General features: G+C 35.1%; 1 protein-coding gene across 9 annotated transcripts in view; it reads right to left on the bottom strand.

Annotated features, from left to right (window-relative positions):
* Nucleotides 1-23,065, bottom strand: part of LOC129245338 (protein lap4) — a 219,992-nt gene extending 196,927 nt beyond the window's left edge. For all 9 annotated transcript variants that reach the window (XM_054883437.1, XM_054883461.1, XM_054883505.1 and 6 more), the window contains exons 1-2: nucleotides 22,567-23,065; nucleotides 21,350-21,859 (exon numbers count right to left, since the gene is read on the bottom strand). In XM_054883437.1, coding sequence (XP_054739412.1) covers nucleotides 21,350-21,511 — 162 coding nt within the window. In that variant the 5' untranslated portion in view covers nucleotides 21,512-21,859; nucleotides 22,567-23,065. The remainder of the gene's footprint in view (nucleotides 1-21,349; nucleotides 21,860-22,566) is intronic.
* Nucleotides 23,066-23,617: the final 552 nt, after the last annotated feature.

Raw genomic sequence — 23,617 nt, 5'->3', positions numbered from 1 at the left:
TACTTTCCAAAGTGAATGGCGGTTACCTTTTTCTGGAGCATCCAAAGCCATTCTAACTTTGTTTCGTATTAAAAAGAAAGAAAGGGCAACCGACGAATAGCAATTAAAGCATGATGTTTTCTTTTTTTATCCAACACATTCCGATTGCGAGATATCTAAATTCAATGATAAATCAACAAACAAAGTTTACGGAAAACACAAGTTTCACGACTTATCCTTTTTTTTTTGTAATAATATACGAGCGTTCTTCATCACCAAGCAACAACAAAAAAGAAAAACTATAAACACTGAAATAAAAAGAGTCGGTCATGACTTATAACCCATAACCTTAGACGACACTGTAGTCTGTAAGATATTAAGTACAAAAGTAGAAAAGCATGTTAGTTAGCTATATATAGGGTGGGCCATGTAAAATTTGCTTTTTGAATCGGCTATAAAAAAAAAAACTAATTAATAAATATTTTTTCAAACTTTTTTTATTTTGAAGATTGAGCATTGTCATTTATGAATGAAAAATAATATCGTTCAAATGACTGCCACGACTGGCTTTACAGTAGGCCATCGATCAACCCAATTTTTAAGCACATTTTCGATTGTTTGGGCTCCAATTTCATGAATGGCAACTTCGATTTCATGTTTTAAAGCATCAATCGTCTCTGGATGGTTCGCATAGCATTTGTCCTTAACGACTCCCCACAAAAAATAGTCCAATTGATATCGGAATTTCGGCTGATTATTCGGTTTTCAAAAACGGTAGCCAAAAGTTCGAGTGCAACTTTGGCAGTGTGACAAGTTGCACCGTCCTGTTCAAACCAAATGTCGTCCATGTCATCCTCTTCAATTTTTGGAAACAACAAGAAGACTCACCACTTTGGAAATAGGTTTTCAATATTTCCCAATTTTGTTCAAGCGTATAGCGTCCCATTTCGTAAATGTCAAACCTTTAAGTAAATTATGAACACATTAGACATGTCATTTGTGTTACCATTCTCAAAAAATAGGTGGTTCAAAAAGCAAAGGCTATACCTATGGCCCACTCTATTTATGTCCAAGAATACGCTACTGGTATTTGCATAACTTTGCCTGTAAGTATTATCACAATTAAAATTGCAACGAATACTCTAAAAATAACAAAAAAGGGTGTGGTATTAGCGCTAATTATTGTACTTTCAAAATAATCGTTGCATTTTATACTTATATGTGTACATATATGTATGGCCATCTTTCGCTGATTGTTTGGCCGAGCTTCTTTGCTAATATAATTTCTAGTGTGCCTCTCAATGTTGTTCCCTAAACGGAGGGGGCCTACAGTTTTAAGCCTATTGCGATCGACAGAAGTTTTTCATGGCAAATATACAGCCATGGAGAGATAAATAGCACAAATGTGAACCTTATATGTTAAGTTAAGTTTTTAGTACGAACTCTGCTTTGATCAAATAAATTTGTTTGTTTATATTTATTACCATTATTAAGCTTACATTTATGCGAGGAATTTACCGTTTTTTTCGATGGAATCTTTTGCGTTCTATTTTATTTATGCTTATTGCTGTTTGAAGTGGACACAAAAATAGCACATTTTAACTTGTGCAGCGGAGAGTAAAACTTTAATATTGTGTCAGCGATTTTTAGTATAATTTTTTGTTTCTTATATAAAATTTTAAAGTAATTACTAAAAATGGGACGTGGAAAACATTGCACGCCGGAGAAAAGAGCTCTTAAAACGGAAAAGCTATGCAGAAATAGCTGAAATGATGATGTGCTCTCGGAAAATGGTGTATAATGCTCTTAATTTAGTTAAGAAAGATTCATCCTATCTAAGCAAAAAAACGGAAAGAAAACCAAAGCCGCGAAAAACTGATGTTAATGTGGATAGAGCTATAATACGCAAGAACAAAGCAGATCCTTTTAAGTCGGCACGGCAAATAATGCTTGAAATTAACCAAGAATCTGGTCTAAAGGTGTTCAGAAAGCATGCAGGAAGGCGACTTAACGAAGCCCAGCTGTTTGGCCGCATAAACAGAAAAAAACAACTCCTCTCAAAAAGACATATCAAACACCGACTTACCTTCGCAAAAAGCCCACAAAGACAAATCTATTCAGTTTTGGAAAAACGTACTTTGAACCTACGAAACCAAAATAAAAAGGATGGGACCAGATGGGAGAACTATTGTACGTCGTCCAAAAAATCAAGCGCTAAATCCTAGATTCACAAAAAAGAAGATTAAACCCGACGGCGGAAGCATCATGGTTTGTGGAGCTTTTTCCTGGCATGGTGTTGGGCCGATTGTATCTGGATATATTCCAGAATAAAATGGAGCCATTTGTGTTTGAGTTTATGCCATTAAATTGGACATTTATGCAGGACAATGATCCAAAGCATACTGCAAACACAGTGAAGCAATGGCTCAGAAGAGAAAAAATTAATGTATTGGATTTTGATGATTTGCGGGCCGCAGTTGAGGAGGCTGGGTACTCGATTCCAAAGGAAAGATGCCTGCCACAAGCTTGTAGAAAGCATGGAGCGACGGTTTGAAGAAGTAATCAAAAACGGTGGATATAGTACAAAATACTAATCCGGTAAAGCAATATTATTACTTATTTTTTTTTTCTTTATGTTGCTTTTTCCCCCAATAAAAAATAATTATTTAAAAACATATTCAACTCTTTGCTTTCAAAGTCTAAATGTGCTATTTATAGTATATGACCATGGCTGTATACTCGGAGCTTAGTCATTGTCTTCTGAAGGGCGACATCAATAAGTTTTGCGGTTACATAAGAAAAACGCAATTTTATGGTTTGAAATACACTCTTATTCAGTACATACATACATTTCTTTCAGTCACTTGACGATTTTCCAATACAGTTCCCTGTATTTTATCTGCGATTTCTGGTGTTTTTATTGTTTTTGGACGTGCTTAACGTGAATCGTCTTTAAGGATTGTACGACCATGTTTAAATGCAGCAGCCCATATTTCTACTGTACTAGTTGATGGTGAAAAGTCCTTATACACTTTCAACATTTGTTCATAAATTTCCTTTGCTTTTAAACCTTCCAAAAATAAAAATTCAGTCACTGCACAATACTTGATTTTTTCCGTTGTAGACATCACTGTGACACGTCTTGTTAACAAAGAATGACTTGACAGATTGAAATGAAACTTCACATACGTTCATATGAAAAGTGTAAGCTACGCGTGTTTCTTATATAAAAATATTCCACCATAGTCAAGGTTAAATTTTTAGTTAAAGGCATTTGGCTGGGGTTTCAACATTTATTTAAAGGAACATTTCCGGGAAGTATTATTTTACTATGAAGGTCATTCAATGGAGAGACTTAAGGTGAATCTGTTCCAACATACCAATATGTTGGGTATGGTTTGACCGATAGCTAAAGCTGAAAAATTGAGTACCGTACGAATCAAAGCTCAAATATATATTCGACTGTGAGATTGTGCCAAAGCAAAGTACCTATGGCTCGAAGGTTATGTTCTGTATGTGGTAAAAACAATGCGGTATAATCTATTGTGGTCGCCGTAGCCGAATGGTTTGGTGCGTGACTACCATTCGGAGTTGAGAGAGAACGTAGGTTCGAATCTCGGTGAAACACCAAAATGAAGAAAAAGTTTTTTCTAATAGCGGTCGCCCCTCGACAGGCAATGGCAAAGCTCCGAGTGTATTTCTGCCTTGAAAAAGCACCTCATAAAAACTATCTGCCGTTCGGAGTCGGCTTGAAACTGTAGGTCCCTCCATTTGCATCTAACTATTATACATTTACATCTAACTATTATAACAAAATAAAGTAAGACTAGATATCAGTACAAATTGTGGGCATTCCCTTCTCCTCAAGTAAACTCTTATGCAGAGTCGATCTATATCACGCAGCCAAACAAGAGATGGCCTACTGAGCCCAATTGTGAGGTAACTAGACAAGTATATCCTAGAAGTAATAAGCACAGAACTAGATCCCACATCAATCTAGACCGGTACGAAGGTTGGCATCATCACTGGCACTGCCTAATAGGAACACATGGAAAGCGTATGGGATTCCCCTAGCACGAAATTTCTAAACTCACATATTTCGCACACTTCCAACTTATTAATTCAAATACAAATTTTAAAAATAATGACAATACTCCTCGCAATACTTCACTTTTTAGCTTGTACTTAAACCTTTTACATGGTTCGAAATGCGCGATGTACTCAAAATACCTTGCGTCGGCAAGACCTTTACTGTTTGTTCTAATGAAAAAGAACGTTACAGGATTACAAAAATTATTTATTTTCCTCAAACTTCAGCAAAACAAAATATATCGCGGATTATTCCGCTCTTGGTGATAAAAGATAGTTTTTATTCGTGGATTATTCCGACGAATGATGCGAAATCGTTAAACGAGTGTCTCATCTGAAAGTAACAACATGCTAATATGCATTTGTTTTCAGTTCTTTCAAATGATGTCGTTGTTCCGCCGAATTGTCGCCTCAGTTTGCAACCGAAATAACCAAAACACCACCAATCATATACACAGTAACGTCCCACAACTGAAATTTTAGAATGAACTTAAATTAAACTTAATTTAACCGAATGACAAATCAGATGGATAATCTCGTGGAGTTCGCACCAACTACAAGCGCTTCTCAAATTTAAGTGACTCCAGTGATTCAAGATACAAGTAAATCGGGAGGTGTACAATTATTAAATATTGGCTTGCATAGGTAAGCAAGAACTTGAAACAGCAACAATGTGTTTGGATGCAAATACATGTGTATGTATGTATGTATAGAGACTGTAAATTGGTAGATCAGTACATTTTGCCGGATTCGATTGATTTTTAGTATGTTAAAGAAACATGATTAAGATTGCTTAAATACCAAAACATCAAAAACTGAATTTATACATATTATATAATGGTCACGTGATTTTGCTTCTAATCGATATGTACATACATATATGTTGATATTAGTATATACATAACTCGCTGTGCAAGTACAAGTAAATTCACCGGCCGGCTTATGACGCCAAACACCTCCAGCCTATGCTTATTAACAAATCTCGCAACAGCAAAGAGGAGAGTTGACAAAAATACACACATACCAGTGCATGCAGCAGGTTACGCTAAAGTCACACTGCGCCTAGTTTGTAGTAATTTAACCACATACATATAGAGAAGTTTATTCAAACTGGAGTAGCCAACCAGCTCAACAGTTAACAATTTTTGCTATTGTATCTATTTTTAACCGGCGAACAGAAATTCATAGCAGCAAGTTGCTGAACTTCTCTCAGCCCCATCAGACAGACAGGTTGTCGATTGACGGGTAAAATGGAAACGTGGTTATGGCGGAGACAATAGAGTGGTGTTGTACTAAAGCTATGAAAAGCCATAAATGATTTAAGCCAAGAATTTACTGATTACACACTACAGCCAGAAGGGGGACGGGCAATCCATGTTCGCTCCTCTCTGACAATAACTGCACTCACTGCTAACAATAAATACATCTGTGGCCACGATTGCTGTTGTAGTTGCTATTTGTAACCGTAGTTGGATTGCAGTTCGACAACATTTAAAAGGCGAAACAGGGCGAGTGTACGTTGATATGTGGGCTTGAGTCATGCCCACTGGAGTTTTTTTTATTTTTTATTTTGTCTGAATAGAATGGCAAAGAGCGACTAAAATGACGTTAAACTGCTGGAAATTGTGTGCGGCTTTCAGCAAAAATAAAAAGGCGCGACGAATAGGGTTGGTATTTAATCATATTGAAAATAAAAGAGGGGAGGGCCAGTTACCTTTATTTATTTTAAAAGCTATTCGGACGACTGCTTTTCTAAATAGAAATAATAGAAATTACAATTGACTTAATTTTATAATTAATCAATACTTTTCGAGGAACGGCGAAATATACACAAACATTTTAATTACGTTAACAAAGTCAAAAGAGTTAGGAACAAACGCCAGTTTATATGTATGAAGAGTTTGAATTCAGTGCAGCATTTTTCTACACGTTAGTTTTTAGTAAATCTGCTTCACTCTTTCATACTTTCCATCCTCAATGATACAAACTTATTTGATATAAATATGGATATTCTAAAATGTTTGGTAACAAATCTCTGGTAAATTACTTGGACTAAAATATCCTAAATGTAATTAAGGGTATTTCAAAAGACGCGCTCAGATGTGGTTTTTAAATTAAATGTGTTAAAATTTTAAATTCTTTCATGTTTCACTATTTGTATTCAAAATACGACTCTTAACAATTATGAGCCCACCTACAGGTAAAATCCGCCAAGCAGTCAATTAATGAATTGAAGTTGGCTAATTGTTGAGAACGTCGGGACATCGGTGTTGAAGGTTGTTTAGCAACAGTTTGCAGTACAGCAGCACTTTTCGCAAGAGAACATCCAGTTTTTGGTTTGCGCGTTATTTTATTGTGTAAAATTTTCTACTGGGCAAAAAACGGTACCGTCTAGGAATTATTCACTACTGACATCTAGGCGTCACTTTTGAAAGGCCATTGATAAACTGCATCGGATAACACTATCAAATTTAAAAAAATTGATAGCTCTGAAACAAAATATTTACGTATATATAAATATGAGAGTAAAAACTTGGATTATTTTCGCCACAGGCGCGCAAACTACAAAACTAAAAAGGCAGCATCGAATTCAATTGCTAGTTTTCACCCTAATTTTGTTGTTGTGGAACAAATAATCATTGCCAAACAGATTCACGAACCGTCACATATTCCTAACTAACTAAATATCCACTATAAAACTAGTTTAAGCAGTTTAAAAAGAGTATAGACAGCAAAGAAGTTCGATGAGTAAATACCATATGAATTAAAAGTGAAAAATGCAGTGGACCGAGTGTCCGTCTGCTAAACTATGCTGAAAAGCAGGGAAATCGAAGCATTTTCAAAGCGAATGCTTATTGGTGCTAAAAAGTAAATCACAATGACAATAACGCTGATAATAGGATCTCAAATGCTACTAGTGCCAAATGCTGAGGGTCTGCTGAAATTGCAAAGAAGTTGTAGCGAAAATTGTTCAACTTTCAAATCCTTTTATCTTACACAAATATTTTAAAGAATAAATAAAAAACGGTTCTTAATATTTAACAATAATTTTGTAAAATCTATCAGTAAGGATACGGTTATCTACTCCAGATTTGAGTTTGGCCTGTACCATGAGCATAAACAATATAATTCTAAATTAGAACTAGTTTATTGTTCAAGCAAATCTCAATGATGTGCTAAATTTATTATGAGACCTAGCGATGCCCAAGATAGATTTTCGTTGGGATTAACGAAACTTCAAGACGATTTATTTCTTCTTACAGAAACAGATTTTGTATATTTGAATTACCTCTGATAGAATTATCTATGATGGTACAATCTATCCAACATCCAATTGTACATTCTACCTTTCTCCATCTCCAAGCAACCTCTTCGCATATATTGTTCTATACATATATATTTATATATTTTGAGGTGTTTTTGTTTTATTGTTCTTCTGGAAGTATGCTCGTATTTTTGTTTACTACGTTCGTTTTTAAATGAGTAGAAAATATGAATAGACAAGTAGTAACGATTTTTTAGACAATATTTTTAGACACCGTTTGTTCACGGACTTTTGCTCCCTAGTGTATACACCTTTAAAGCCGCTTTTTGAAGGGCATCGAATAAACACAATTTTAAAGTGAATCACTGCGAGCGTGTAATGATCCCAAATAGCTCTCACTCGTGCAACTGGCCATGAACAACAAACACATGCACTAAGCTAAACCACCATAAGAATTGACGTCCAACACCATGCCACTACTGGTGTTGCCACTGCCAATATTCAAAATCGTTTTACTCATCACAATTTATCCACGACGACGACGTTGCATACGAATGGGAGGACATAAAAAGCAGTGCAGTGTTGCGTAGAAATATTTCCAACAAAAGGCGTGATTTCAACGCGAGCATAGATAAATGCATATGTTGCATATGTGTATATGTGTATGTACATGTGTGCTTGCCTACCTAGTCGTACCTTATTTACTCTCTCGTCAGTACTAACTCGCTCAGTAAGCGTTCAACTGCGAACATACTTTTATGTAGATGCATAAATATGAGAGTAGATCCCTGCAGGGAAAACTTGCACCACAGAGTCAAATTTTGGTTCGACAATTGCGATAGATTTTTACGCGCTGGTCTAAGCTTCTATTCGAATTAGTAGTGTGCGAGAGATCTACAGTTTTATGTCCACATGAAGGACAGGTGGTGTTTATCACAATGTCACACCAGTAACTCCGGCATGCAGATTTACATGTTTACATTCCCATGCCAGCCGGTTCTACGTACCAGAATGACTGTTATTATTATTATTTTTTTCGAGCAAAGGCTGCAACTCCAGTAAACCTTTTTAGTGCGGTAAATTTCACCTTTCGTCTATCACCACTGGAGCAACTCTCCGCAGCTAAGTTCCTCCAAACTGTACTCTTTCGTTCAGGGCTGGCATGGAGCCTAGTCCTGGACCCCAAGTTTTTCTGTTGCGTTTGCCAAAGAAGGCTTTACCCGAACTCAACTTCTGTTAAACACAACGTGCAACATGTGCCATCTTAAGACCAGTTCCGACCTTAAGACACATAGGTTGTATACATACTGTTGTTCTGACCACCTGGCGTCCTTAGCCTCTACCTCAAGCAACACGTCGGTGACTGCCATAAGAACCCAATTGGAAATACCACGGTTCCTAAAAGCTCACCAGAGCAGCATAACTCCCACTCTACCTTCATGAATTTCGTAATCGGAGTCCAACCACCAGCCGCATTACTCTGTTAAACTCAATTAAACTTTAGCTTATATAGAATCGGCTTTGCCATATATATATGTATTCTATATATATATACATACATATATAGTTATATATGTGAATATACCACGCACAACACCAGCGACCTATTCACGTGCGTCCTTAAACTCACTCATCTAACACTCCTTTTCCGCTAGTGCCTTCTCGCTAAAACGACATGTTTCTTGGGCCTATTGTTCGATGAGGTTGACGATCAGGACAGGTGACTACACCGTACTTACAGGGCTTGCGGAATTGCTACAACAACAACAAAAACAACAACAATTGTGCAAACAGTGATCACGATTTTACGAATATTTCGATTACTTGTGAAACAATTTTTTCGGCATGGATTTTATAGAAAATGCCTGGATAACCCTGTTGCGGTTTGGACTTTAGTGGCAATTTCAGTTGTACTCGTATCCACTGAGAAGGAGAGCAAACTGTCGAAGGTGACTCCCAGGATTTTGAGGTTGTTTACAGTCGGTATTGGTGTATCATCGTCTTTATCTTCCGCTGCAGTTTGGACTTCTTCGAACAGGTCGTGAATATGGCCACTTTGAATTTTGTGGCAGAAAGTTAGAGATTCCTAGCAATGAAGAAGTGAGAAAGGCTGGAGAGATAGTCATTCGCATCGATGTCGTTGCCGGACGCCAGTATCAGGCAATCATCAGCGAATGAGATTAGTAGAACTCCCCCTGGTGTTTGATGAAGCTTCGAGAAGTAGGAGATCAAAAGCAAGGGTGAAAGGACATCACCCCGCAACACTGCCTGCTTTATCATCCTCTGTTTTGAGTTCTGATCCCGAAATATTGCGCCGAATGTCGACCACAGGTAGTTTACGTACCACTTTTTCAGTCTCGGCGGTATAAATACTTTTAATCGCACTGTTACAGAGGGCAAAAAATTAATTTATGACAATACTAAGCGCTGGTGAACGCCGCACTGCTGGACCTGGTGAAATGGAGGAAGGTTAATTGTGGAAAATCGTGCGAAAAATAAATATTTTTGAATGAGATTACTTGAAAGTAACCGGAAATTTTTCTTTTGCGATTTCTTTAATTCAATATGCTGGAACTAATAAAGTCCGTGTCGGATTATTTTTTCCCACGATGGTTATTGAAAAGTCATTCCCGTAAAGTATAAGTCCAGCTCACACTGGTATGACTTTGACATCTGAATTTGTTTTTTGACATCAATTGGGCATACATACATATATTTAAGAGATCAAAGAAGGCTAAAAGATCAAATTTTCACATCGAAGACACTCCTATTCAACAGTTTCAAATTTTTGTTTTTAATCTCCAAAACATATTACAAACCATTCGATAATTTTTAAAATAGCAACAAATGCACGTACAATATATTTATCGGTATGTAAAAGTGTAAACAGTGTAGCAAATAAATACAACATTAGCTATCTATGTAAATCTTTTAATATACATTTTTCCACTTAGCTACGCCTAAAAACTTGTGATTCTGAGACCGGTTTTCGCTATTATACAATATATTATTAAAACACAATACAATTAGTGTGCACACAAAATAGTCGCTCATAGTTCCAACAATAAACCTAATAACATACAGTATGTTGCAAAAATGTTCGTTTAAACTTTTTTTCAGTTTCCTATACGGCCGCCGTACCAAAATGGATTGATGTATGACTACCATTTGGAAGACGTAGGTTCGAAACTTCGCCTTAAATCACCAAAATGAAGAAAACGTTTTTTCGAATAGCGAAGAACTCAAATCCGAACAGGTAATAGACGTGGTGCCTTAATTAATTAATTTTTAATATTAAACGTATTAAAGGTATCAAGCTTATTAGAGTTCTTCATTACCGCACAGTTTTTCTTCTTCTGATGTCATTTCTTAAACCAAATATAGCTAAATCCATTCCCCTCACTCTTGTTAACTTTTTAGGTATACAAGTTGTGGCAATTACGTTAAAGTCTGAGAATTTGTCAACAAAAAACATACAATCAATATAAGAAAATACAAAGTATTTTTAGTAGACCTTTATAACAGTGCTGCTCCAACTCTACACAACAATGCGAATCTGTCTCCCACGATTAAAAGCACCCTTCGCAATGCCCCGGCGTTAATACGTTCAGCACTACGGCTACAGCTTCTTTTACCATCTGTACACCGGCATTATAAGTATATTTGAGGTGTAACATTGTCTTGTAGAATAACACACTCGCAGGGGACGATATCGGGACTAGAAAATAGGTATGTAAATTGGTTCGACGGCGTTAGAACGCCGAAAAACTCATACATAATGCAAGAGAAATTGCTTTAAATAAGTGAACGCAACTGCTGCAGGACATCAACATAGAACAGTCCAGTCAATGTCTATCAAAAAGGAATATATTCCCGAGGAATGCTTCTGCGGATATCGTAAACAACAAATAAAATTGCCTTTAGTCGCTACTTTGACATTCTAGCTTCCATTAACCAATCCCCAACCATTTCTTCCAACTACTGATTCCGAGTTTTAACCTAATTGCCACACCTCGTACAGATGTATATCTACATACGAGTATGTATAAGTGTGTAGATACTCGTATCATATCTATATAAATATCTCGGATTCCAGTAGGCTGCAACAAACGATCGTTAAGTAAACAAAGTTATTATACTCTACTGCACTAACGCTTGCAAATATAAAGTGCATACAGACTTTTAAAGGTGAAATATTTTGTTTATGCTTTTCGTAAATATTTTTGGACGTATTTGACTTGTATTTATTCACTTGTAAAATATTTTTTTTTTCTTTTGTGGCCCACTGTATTTATTATAGAAAAATTGTGCAGTTGTTTTTGTAGCAAACTAGTTTGAAAACCCGAACACCATTAATAAGATTAATAAAATAAATATGTACACCTATTCGAATATCTCACGCTACACACAACAACATACACTTGTTTGTGTATTACTACGCTCTCGTGCGTCGTTTTGCCGTCTATTCGATGTTAGTACTCAATGGCAGTGAATAGTTAGTTGAATATTTGTTAAGTAACGCCATACAATGATGTCACTATCTGATTAGGAGTGTACATAAAAAGTAAACATTAGATACGTCTAAGAAGCTGCAATGTTCGTGTGTGCAATTAATATTTTTCCACCAATATTTATTTATGGTGAACAACTAGCGTAGATGTAATTGCGTAATAAAATCCATGGAGTTGCCTCCTGTTGTTCTTAATCCAAAGCTTTCATTTTCGCATGTTCACAAGCGAATTCTGACTAACATAGATGCAAATATAAGGTGACGCAAAATTACTCACTCTATCGGAAGATTTATAATTTTTGCAAATGGCGTCGTACTTCAATCACATTTGACACTTGTGACCTGGACAGCTGCAGAATACAAACAGACAACCAATGGAGCGCATGAAGGTCCAAATAAATATTTCTAGCACTCAAAATTATTTTTTATTCAGTAAAACAGTTATTAAAAACAAAATTGGATTATTACTTTTGAGCCACATAAAGGATGGGTCATCGGCTAGTTCTGTTTTTAGAAACGCTATAAGAAGATTTTCGCTCTGTTAGAAAGAATAAACCTTTCGATTACTTGTGCCATGTAACTTTACTCAAATAGTTGCCGGAGCTGGCCCTGACTTTCATTCCATTCCATCTTGCAAACACAATTTTCAAAGATTGTTAACAGATTGTGGCTCTATCTCACTGATAGCTGCTCACACGAGATTCGTCTTAAGGGTCTGTTTTATTCAGCACATCGATCGATAACTGCGTTTGAGCCTCTTCAAACCTACACACTATTATATGTTATCAAAATTGAATGATCTATAAAACTGCAAACATAGAATTATTCCAAAAATTTGGAAAAAAATTTTAAATTTTAGTGAAAATACGTAAATTTTTTTTCAATTTCGTACAAAGGGTGAATCTTTAAGTGATATGGATTTTATTGCAGTATGAACTACAGTATGCAAAGTTCGTATTAGTACACCCTCTTACAAATAAAAATACCACGTATATTTTCAAATTTACTTTAAAGCAATTGATTTCAATCGTAGTGCGGTATTGTATAATTCATAAAAAAATATAATAATAACAAAAACTCCGAAACATTTGCATAGAATTGAAAAAAATAGCTTTAGTAGCAGTGTAGCTATTTCTACTGCAGGCAAAATTCGTATTAGTACACTTAGTATGCGTTGAATTTGTAAACAATTTGTTGGTATTTATCGTTATTTTCGAAACGATTGTGTTAAACATTCAATGTTTAACCTTGGGCAGTTGCGTTTTAGTAGCCATTTGTTGAAGTTCGCGGAGTTAGTTTGCAATGTCGCCTAAAGTAAGTGAATTATCAAACGACACTAGGAGATTAATAATAAATATGAACAAAAACGGAAAGTCTTTACGCGAAATTGCGAGAACATTGCAGAAAAGTGTGTCTACAATACAAAACGTAGTCAAAATTTATAGAGACAGTGGAAGGATTGACAAAAGGCTTCGAAATGTGAACAGGGCAAAGCTTGGACAGAGGCACAAGACTTATTTGAAACGCCTTCAGGAAAGATCCCACCGTCAGTGGAGTTTCACTACCTTATGTAAAAAAAATGCGATTTAGAAGCTGAACTGCGGTTAGAAAACCGTATGTAAGCTCAGTCAATAGAAGAAAGCGTGTTATATTCACCAGGCAATAATATGCGGTTTTGGAAAAGGGTAATTTTTTCGGACGAGTGTAAATTTAATATAAAAATGTCCGATGGACGCATAAAAATTTGGAGAGAGTGTAATACTAGCCTTCAAAAACGAAATCTGCAGCCTTCTTTCAAGCACGGTGGTGGTTCTCTGATGGTATGGGGATGTTTCGGGGCAAACGGACTAGAAAAGTTGCATTTTATTGATGGAATTATGACTGCGAGGCAATATATTGATATTTTAAAAAAGAATCTACGCGAAAGTGCCAAAAAATTGGGTTGCAAAAAAAAATGTATATTCCAACAAGATAACGACCCTAAGCACACGGCGTTGGATACAAGGTTATGGATCTTTTATAACTGTCCAAATTATCTCAAAACACCACCACAAAGCCCGGATATTAATCCCATAGAAAATTTATGGTCGATTTTCAAAAAGCAACTGAAGCATCATCAAATAAGGAACCGAGAACATTTAAAAAAAGTCCTCAAATCAGAGTGGAAGAAGATTTCTCCAAATCTCACAAAAAAATTGGTGAAATCTATGCCGAAAAGATTGTCTGCTGTTCTAAGGCAACGAGGGTATCCTACAAAATATTAATTTTCTGAACTATCTTTTATTTACTCTTTAAATCATTAAAAACACATGTGTACTAATACGAATTTTGCTTCTGTGAAAAGTGTTAATTTTTTTCTTTCTTATTTTTTGTTTGGAATTCAATACACTTTGGTGGTTTTGTTATTTGGCCTTATTTTAGTTAATTATCTATAAAATAAAACGGTTTCAAGCATTTGTTTTAAAATTAATTTGAAAATATACGTGGTTTTTTATTTATAAGGGGGTGTACTAATACGAATTTTGCATACTGTATATTTTTATAAAAAAATATCATAAAAATTAATAAAGAACAAGTAAAACATGTTAAATTCGGCCCGGACCGAGCTTTATATACCCGCGCACATTTTAGTAAAATTTAATTTGGGCTGTCTGTTAATTTATGGAATCAAACTAACTCATAAACATTGGGAGTTACAGCTTGTAACATCGCACCGCAAATTAGTCCTAAAATACCAAACAGTGAATATGGCTCAATAATATTGAAGTCGGTAACAATGCATTCACCAAGCTTGGGTGAGTTTTATCAAGACGTTATGCATTGAACGAACGAAGGCTTATACTCATTTTAAAATAAAAATTTATTTGTGTCGTATTTCTGTTTCTGAATTCATTATTTGTGTTAAATTTTAGTATTCGCCTTCGTTTATAACAGATATCAAGTTTTTTTTTCTTCTTTATATTTTGAAAATTACTGGTATATGGCAGATGGACGTAGTTATTGGCCGATTTGGCTCATTTTGTCTATTAACATACGTTGGACAAAGAGTAATAAATGCACCAAGTTTTATTGAAATATAAGTACATTCTGTCAAAAAAATATCGGGATTTGTTGAGAGAGTTGAATTTCTTTGAAAATATTCATCGGAATTCAGCGCATCATAACAGGTGATGAGACGTGGGTATACAAGAATGAGTTTGACATGCAAACCAGTCAACAAGCGGCTGAATGGCGCTCTCCACATGAGCCGAAACACAAAACCACGTCAAAGTCGGTCGAAAGTGAAAGTCATGCTACTCGTTTTCTTTGACTATCATGGTGTTGTGCACTCGGAATTCATTCCAAATGGTTCTATAGTAATATAAATAAAGACTATTTGGAAGTTATGCGACGTTTGAGAGAGAATGTGTGTAGGAAACAGCCCAATTTGTGGAAAGAAAACTCATGGATCTTGCACCATGATAACGCACCGTCTCACAAGGCTCATATTCTAAACACTGTTTTGACCAAAAACTCAACAAATATCATCGAGCAACCACCGCATTCACCGGATTTAGCCCCCTGTGACTTTTTCGTTTTCTCAAAACTTAAATTGCCACTCCGCGGACGCCGCTTTGACTCGATAGAGGCCATTAAGGAGAATTCGCTGAAGGAGCTGAAGAAGATCTCTTCAAACGCGTTTAACAGGTGCTTTGATGATTGGACTAATCGTTGGCATATGTGTATTGCTTCGAATGAAGCCTATTTTAAAGGTGGCAAAATAAATTTTGACGATTAAACAATTATTTTGCGTTTTATTGAACAATTCCCGATACTTTTTTGACAGAATGTATAATAATTTTTGCTCGAGCTACCATGCGAACGCAAGGCGGACAGTCTGACATCGCTAAACTCTCATCACTCTCAGTATTAATATATAATATTTTTTTTTTTAATATAGTCCATCCTATAACAACCACCGTATAACAAACAGTCTCAAATTTTTTTCGGATTTAGAATTTTGGACTTTTATAGCCCTTTAAATTTTAGTATCACAAAGTGAAAGTTTTAAGTGACTGAAAAATGCCATTGATTTTTAACAATTGTTTTGCGTTCATATGTCCCAACTTTTCTTCCATAAAAAGGGAAGCTTCGAATTTTTTATATGAAAGAAAATGCCTAGCCGATCGGCCACCATACGCATATACTTATATATATTGTATATATTTGCGTATAGGAACTAAACATGCTAGAACTCGTTTAGTTAAAATTTGTATTGATTTAAGAAATATTTAAACTTCAATGCAATAAATAATTTTGTTGATGGGCATACATATATGTATAAGTATATGTATTTCAATGAATAAGAAGAGGAGAGCGTTCGCCAACCAGGCGTGGGAATTTACTAAATAAGTTTGAAAGATAAAGTCATTCACACCAACAGCAACCAGAGATAACCAAATTTAGTAGCTCTCTCCAAGGAAGCGGTGCGATACTAAGAAGCTTTTTCGGACACAGATGACAACCTGCTAGGTGAAAAGGTAACAGATGCAATAAAATCTAAACTTCGCATTGATATCCGTAACTAAGGGCGCATTGGCAATCACGCATAGCTTACCATTACCACTATTATTTGTCGATTATTTAATTTTCTTAGTGTGTACTAATTTCTTGACTACGCTGAATCAACTGCGCAAGCGATCTAACTGATGAGTCTTCTTCCTAAAATCATTGAAATAATATGTATTATTAACCACCAGGTCCCAAAAAAAAATATTTTTTTCCAACGAAATAAAACATGACAATGTCACTTTCTTTTCCATACTACCATCTTGGACCGACAGAAATAAATGGAATAATGAGAGTTCGGAGCTTCCCGCAGGTAATTGTAAAAAAATATATGTTATTTGATGGTTCCCACTGCGCCATCCAAGTATTAGCTTTTACAGCAAAAATAAAAGAAAGCGGCAAACACTTACATACATACATTTTTTCTGTCCACCAGTTCGTCTTTTATAGAGAAAACATGAAGACGAAATCAAAACAAAGTAAAAATAACATTTATTTATGAGTATAAGACTAACAACGAGAAAAGGGAGCTTGCTTTCAAGCTGAACATAGTGTCGGGCGGAATCGATGCTTAAAGTAGCAAATTACACAATTCTCAAAGAGATCGGAAATACCGGAATCTTAAAAGTATCGGGGTCTCAAATACACTAATACCGCATACCTTTGACACTTCCCAGCACTAATACTTATATATACAGGTTCGGAAAACCCTTTTCTAGTGTTGTCCATAACAACCTTTTGTAATTATAGTTCACAAATATTATATACAGCTCAGTATATATTCTGATTGTGATGTTCCTCAAATATAATATTTTTCTGGTGTTACCTTTCTAATAACTTTCCATAAAATTTATTTTTTTATTTTAACTTAAACTAAACTTTTTATAATACAGATTCTACGAATCCATGAAGCAATTTTTTTTAAACTGGCAAATCAATCTCGACATTTTTCAAGGATCTATTAAACTCGAAGGCTCTGATAATAGAAGCATTACGAGCACACAGAGTGCCACACAAATTTTTAAACGGGACGCACTGTGGTTGATATACTTGATGGCAATGCACCGCCTCACACAGATCATTTTGGCGACTATTTGACCATTGTGGCACAAAACAAGATTGTTGGAATTATAACTGTCATGTCGCAACATAATGGAGCCAACTTACATATGTACGTACATCATTTCTAGATTTTCTAGATCAGTTCATATGATTTTTTCTACTTACAGCCTCAAGTGCTAGTATTCAAAGCACTATGATGAGGTTGCACACACTACATGCCAACACTGTATAGTAGACTTATGTACATATGTATGCTTCGATGTTAATGCAAAAAGGTGGGTTTACGCTATGAACATGTTATTTTATGGGACAAGAAAAACTGAATGCTAACCTACCTCAACGTTTTTCGTAATCATACTTTACTTCAGGCGACAAGTGCATTCGAGTGTTGTTCTATTAAATGCAGTTGCTCTTGTTGGAAAATATATAAAATTTGCATTAGAAAGCTATAAAAAATAATTTAAATGGGAGTCAGCGATTGTTAGAGTGAAAAAAAGTTTAGGAGAGTTGTGCCCCTTTAATGGGGAAATCAGGTTATAGCCAGAGCTGAAACTCATAAGTATTTGAAACATAAATACAAAATACGTATAATACTTTTACGAACAGATATTTAAATTCACAATTCGGGCAGCAGAGTAAAACAATGCAACAGCAGATAATAACAGAAACATGTTTTCACTTGCAAAAAGTGCGACAGGAGCTAAGTGGCACTGCAACGGAAAGTGACGAAATATGTTAACAATTTATGACTTTGCTTAGACAAAGCAACTATGTCCGGACTTTGTCATTCAACGACTATCGAACTGACTAAAAATAGAAACGTGCCAAAATACACAAAAAATTTCAGAGAAGCAGATAAAACTGTTGCTTGGTCCAAACACCGGTTTACCTAAGTGTTATTCACATGTGTTTATGGTGTTGACCCACCCAAGAACAGTTAATTCAACGATCTAACTCTTCTTGAGTCGAATAACCTCACTATTTGTTGGTCGCCACGGAAGCACCACCTAGCAGTTGGATTGCTTTGGCCAGAATATTTATCTCAAACTTCTTGCTCTCACCATAAAGCGCCAACTACGGCCGCGCACAGAGCTAGTACTCCAAGGGTCTCCAGAAGCTCCACGCAGTAACAAACTATTTTCCACTTTGATTTTCCAGCCATCTCAGCTGTTGCTGTTATTGTAGAAATTTATCCGGCCGTCGTCGTCTATCTCATGTGTTATTTTCCTTTACATTTCAACCTCTACGGGTATATTTCGTCTTATTCCAACAAGGAGGAAATAAACGTTCCCCAACAGTCCGTTCTAATTTATCGGAACGGTATTTCCCAAAAATTTATGGGAACAAAGAAAGATATAAAACAACACGTCAAAGAAGAAAGTGCTGTTAGGGCACGACAACGACGAAAGTCGCAACCAAATTGAAAAACGAAAATTAATTAGGGCATTGCGAAAAGCAACTAATTAGAGCATTTCTATTTAAGGTAATGATAATTTCTTCCCATTTTAAGGGTTTTCCGTTCCTAACGAAAATCTGAATTAGCTTTTCCACCTCTAAACTGCTTAATAATACATTTAGACCCGTGTATTTACATAGTACAGTGGAAGCTCCATATAACGAACCCGGAAAAAATCAAAAAACTCAGTATAACAAAATGTTGAATCTCCTGAAAAAGCATTATTGATGCAAAATTACCAAAATAATCCAAATACTGAAGAACATATTTGGAATATTTTGACAGTGAGAGTCCCGTTAGGAAAGGCTTTTACATAATGCAGTGTAATGCGTTGAGTACGCATTATGAGTCTTAATTTAATTGTTATCAAAATGAATTATCCAAGAAAACACAACTCGGTTTGCCTACGTGGCAAAACTGCAATCAAAAAGTTCCAAACATTTTCGAGGGCAAGCTTTCTACAACGCCTCAAATATCTCGGGTTTTTACATCAGCAGAAAAGTCTATAAATTGCTTTTTAAAATGAGCGTGAACAAACTAAAATAACAAACTATTTTTCTGGAAATAAAAAAATATCGAACCTATATTTTAGGAAACTTTTTTAATTGTTTATTTTTCGTTCTATCGTGGTATAACTGGTATAACTTTCACTGTACTATGTAAATACAACTATAAATCTACCGAAGTATTTGCCATAACTTCGTCATATCGAGGTTTCACTGTATATATGGATGGATATGTGCATATGAACAAAGTACGAGTTCAAACAAACACACTATTTTCACAAAGTAATCCACTTCTTAATAATCAAATTTTAATTGGCGACTTCCGCCAAAGTGCATGGACGCTGCCATTGTGTTGCGAAGAAAAATTCTTTGGAAATGTAGCTATGGAAAACAGAATAAAGGTAGTTATAAAAGTAGAGTACATAATTTGTAAATGTTGAAACTAAGAAGCTGACCCAAGTCACATTGCATTGCTAACCATGTCTTAACAGAGAACAAAAATTGTAACTTTCCTCCAAAATAGACATATGTACATGCATAAGCAAATATTAAATGGGTTTCATATCGTGGTAGTAGCATTCATGTCGACACTAAACAAAACATGCCATCATTTCATGAGGAGTAATGGACACTAACAGAAAGATATTCGAACGTTACTTATTTTAGTATTTGAGTAAACAAAACTTTAAATTTATAAGTACATTTAAAGAACGTTTTAGAATATATTTCGTATGTAATCGAATAAACTTTATTAAATCATTAAATTTAAATCTCTTACAGTTTGAAGGCAGACGATTTCGCCGAGTGTACTCGTCATCGGCAAAAATAAACAAGCACGCCCGAGCAGATCTTCACAATAAAACAAAACGCTTAAACGCTTAACGACTTCTTAACTGTCACCGATCAGCGCCCAGTATCGTAGAAATTAAGGGGTTACATGGGTTTCGTCGGGTAAAAAAGGCCTATTTTCAATATTTTTTTTTTCTATGTAAAAAATTATTTATTTAATTCAAACTTTTTCCTGTCTTATAGATACATATTTAAAGAAAAACTTCTGAAATTTTCAAAAAAAAAGTTAATACTCCTCCGTTGTGACGTCATTTTCGGTGACCCCTCGAAAAAAGGTGCGTCCGCGTTGTCAGCATAATTCCTGACAGACTCATCAAAAATGAAAAAACAAAAATAAGTGATTTAGTTAAGACCATAAACTCTTGCTTGAACGAAGGAAAGAAAAAAAGTAAAAATTGGAATTTTGGCCGACATTTTTGCAAAAAAATGAAAATTTCGGTAAAATTTGCTTGACATTTTGTTTTTTTTTTTAAATACTAAAAAAAAAAAAATCCTTCGTTCAAGCACGAGTAAATTGTATTTCGAACACCTGTGTAAAATTTCATCAAAATCGGTTGAGTAGTTTTCGAGAACATTTGACAACCGACTTTGAAAACACGGTTCCGAGAAAAACGCGTTTAAAGTTTTGAGTAACAATAAAAGTGGCTTGGAGCGCACACATTCCAAAGGTTATATCTCCGAATTTATTATTCGGATCGACTTGAAAATTTTGGATAATATTCCTGAGAAGTTGTAGAAATTAATAAGCAAAAAAAACCGATTTTTTGAACCTACGAAACCCATGTAACCCCTTAAGAACAATACCAGCAACTCCAGATTCTTTCTTAGATTTTCTAAACATACAAAATTACATTATAATTATTTTGAGGTATTAAATATTTTCATACGACCAGAGATTATACATACATATATACTTTTAGCAATTTTGTAAAAGGTACTAACAACAGCTAAATAATGAATTAACTAAAAAAACGCTTATGATTTTTATGCGATCAGAAACAGAATTTTTTAATATTCCTATTTGGCTAATCTTCATCAATGGCTTTTGAGAGGTAAATATTGTTGCCTATTTTATGCAGTCATACCTTTGGCAAATCTCGAATATGATTCGCATCTAAGAATAGCTCCTCCAATGTACGTGAATAACGAAGAATTTCCTCTGGAACACTGGGCAGTGAACAATGCCGCTTGTCAACGAATTCAACTTGGCGATTACAGCCCTTGAATATTGGAATGCACTTGAACATGACGACGATTTACGACATAAGTTGCGACAAAATTACTTGAAAATTATTTAACACCGTATTTCACTGACCCGATTGTATTTTTTCCACATACAACTAACTTTATTTTGCAAGCACTTTCACCTCTTACCAATTGGTTCTTTGCATAAAAAAAATTCTGATTTGTTACGAGATGCATATGTATGTATATACGAAGACGGAAAACTAAATTACACGAAAGCACTTTTAAACTTAAATTTTAAAGTAACGCGCGAGGTGTTTTACGGATAGTCGTAAATATATTTGTTTGGCGTTTTCGTGGACAAGTTGCCGAGTTTTTCTAGTGAAATGCATATGTTGAATTTTTTTTATCTGAAAAAAAAAATTAAAAAATAAAATTGTTTAATATTAATATTTAACTATAGACGAAATTATAAAATTTCAAGCGAAAAATTTAGTTGTATTTATAATAAGAAATATAGAGTAATGGGAAAATTATTGTCAACTGCAGTTTTCGATTCAAGGTATTTCTAAATTTGGATAAACACCACGACCAGATATATGTATGTATGTACACATTTGTTGCTTCGAATAGCAGTTATTTGTAAAATAAAATGTATACAAAATACCTACAACAAAACGATGCACAACAATTTTACTATTAAATGTGAATACAGAAATAGAACGATAAGAAACCACTGTAGCCTTAATAATGAGAAAGGAACAGAAAAATAATTAAAGCAGATAAAAAGCTGCGAACCAAGAAAGACGTGCGTGAAGCATATTAATATCTGTTTCAATAAACTTATGTATGTATGTAGGTATGCAGGAACATACATATAATGGAAATATAACCATTCAAAAACCATACAAAAGTTAAATATGCTATTAAATATATTACGGTATGCTATTTCTTCGGCGACACACCCAAATTGTTCTGAACATGACGCTTTACTTCGTTCATAAATATTGTCTTTTTCTAAAATGATGTGGCTGTGGATTATGAACTTCGCGTAACTACAGTAAGGTTGGTTCTAGCAAAAAGCTTTAACAAATATTTAAAGTATACGAGTACTAACCGCATCGCGTCGCACGACATACGTATTCGATTCCAACACGTCCGCTTGTTTTAACGCTACCACTAGTGGATGGGTGAAAACGCACACTCGACAAGCGCTACTCCAAGGCAGCGGGACAGCAACAACACTTTTTGCACTTGACCAGTTTTGCTTTTCTCCTTGCGTTACGGCCTTTTTCTTATTCTACTTTACTTTTGTTATCTTTTGTACTGTTTCGGTTTTCGCTGTTGCTGCTACCACTGCTACCGTCACCACAGCCACCACCTAATCCGATTTTCCGTAGCGTAGGTATGCACTCTTCTCAGAATATTGCGTTTTCTTCACTTTTCATGGCATTTGATTAATTTTACACATCCACTATATTTTCCAACTTGAAAGGAGCAGAAACAATTTTCAAAATTACTGCAGAAAACATAAAACAGAAGCGCGCCGTTGGAATTTCTAACTTTTTTATGCGTCAGTAAAAAATTACAACAAAAAGACCCACCCAAACGACATGCGAAACGGAACTCAACTAAATAAATTAACTCATTTTTCTGTTCCTCTTTCAACCATTGCTTTCGTCAAAACTTAATGAACCCAGGGTTGTACCAAAATGTATATTTACAACCTAATGTGACTCTCTTTAAAGAGACATATAATGTCAAAGATGTACACAAATGAATAAATATGGCCACATTTTTTTCAATTTGACGTCGTAACACGTTTCTAATGCAATAAATTCTGTCATTTATTTTATGAGACCTACATTTAGCAGTCTCTATTTGTATTATCTACAGAAATCTAGCAGCAACCAAAACAAATGAGTAACGCCTTTGTCTAAACTGATAAAATACAAGAGTGTGCCACCTCAAGGCCGTGACATCAGAATAGAAACCAATGAGCAAAAATGACCAAAATAAGTGGAAAGCAAGGAAAAATGCATTTGAATACTTTATGCGTTAGTGCAGAAAATAAACTAAAGAAAACAATATTAATAATAAGCAAAAGTAAGTGGGAAGCCAACCCAAGCAAAAAGTCTTTTGAATTTAAATTTCTTACAAAGTTTCCC

This window comes from Anastrepha obliqua, chromosome 1 (genome assembly GCF_027943255.1).
Source record: "Anastrepha obliqua isolate idAnaObli1 chromosome 1, idAnaObli1_1.0, whole genome shotgun sequence".
NCBI classification, from domain to species: Eukaryota; Metazoa; Arthropoda; class Insecta; order Diptera; family Tephritidae; genus Anastrepha; species Anastrepha obliqua.
This window is presented reverse-complemented; position numbering and strand designations above follow the sequence as displayed.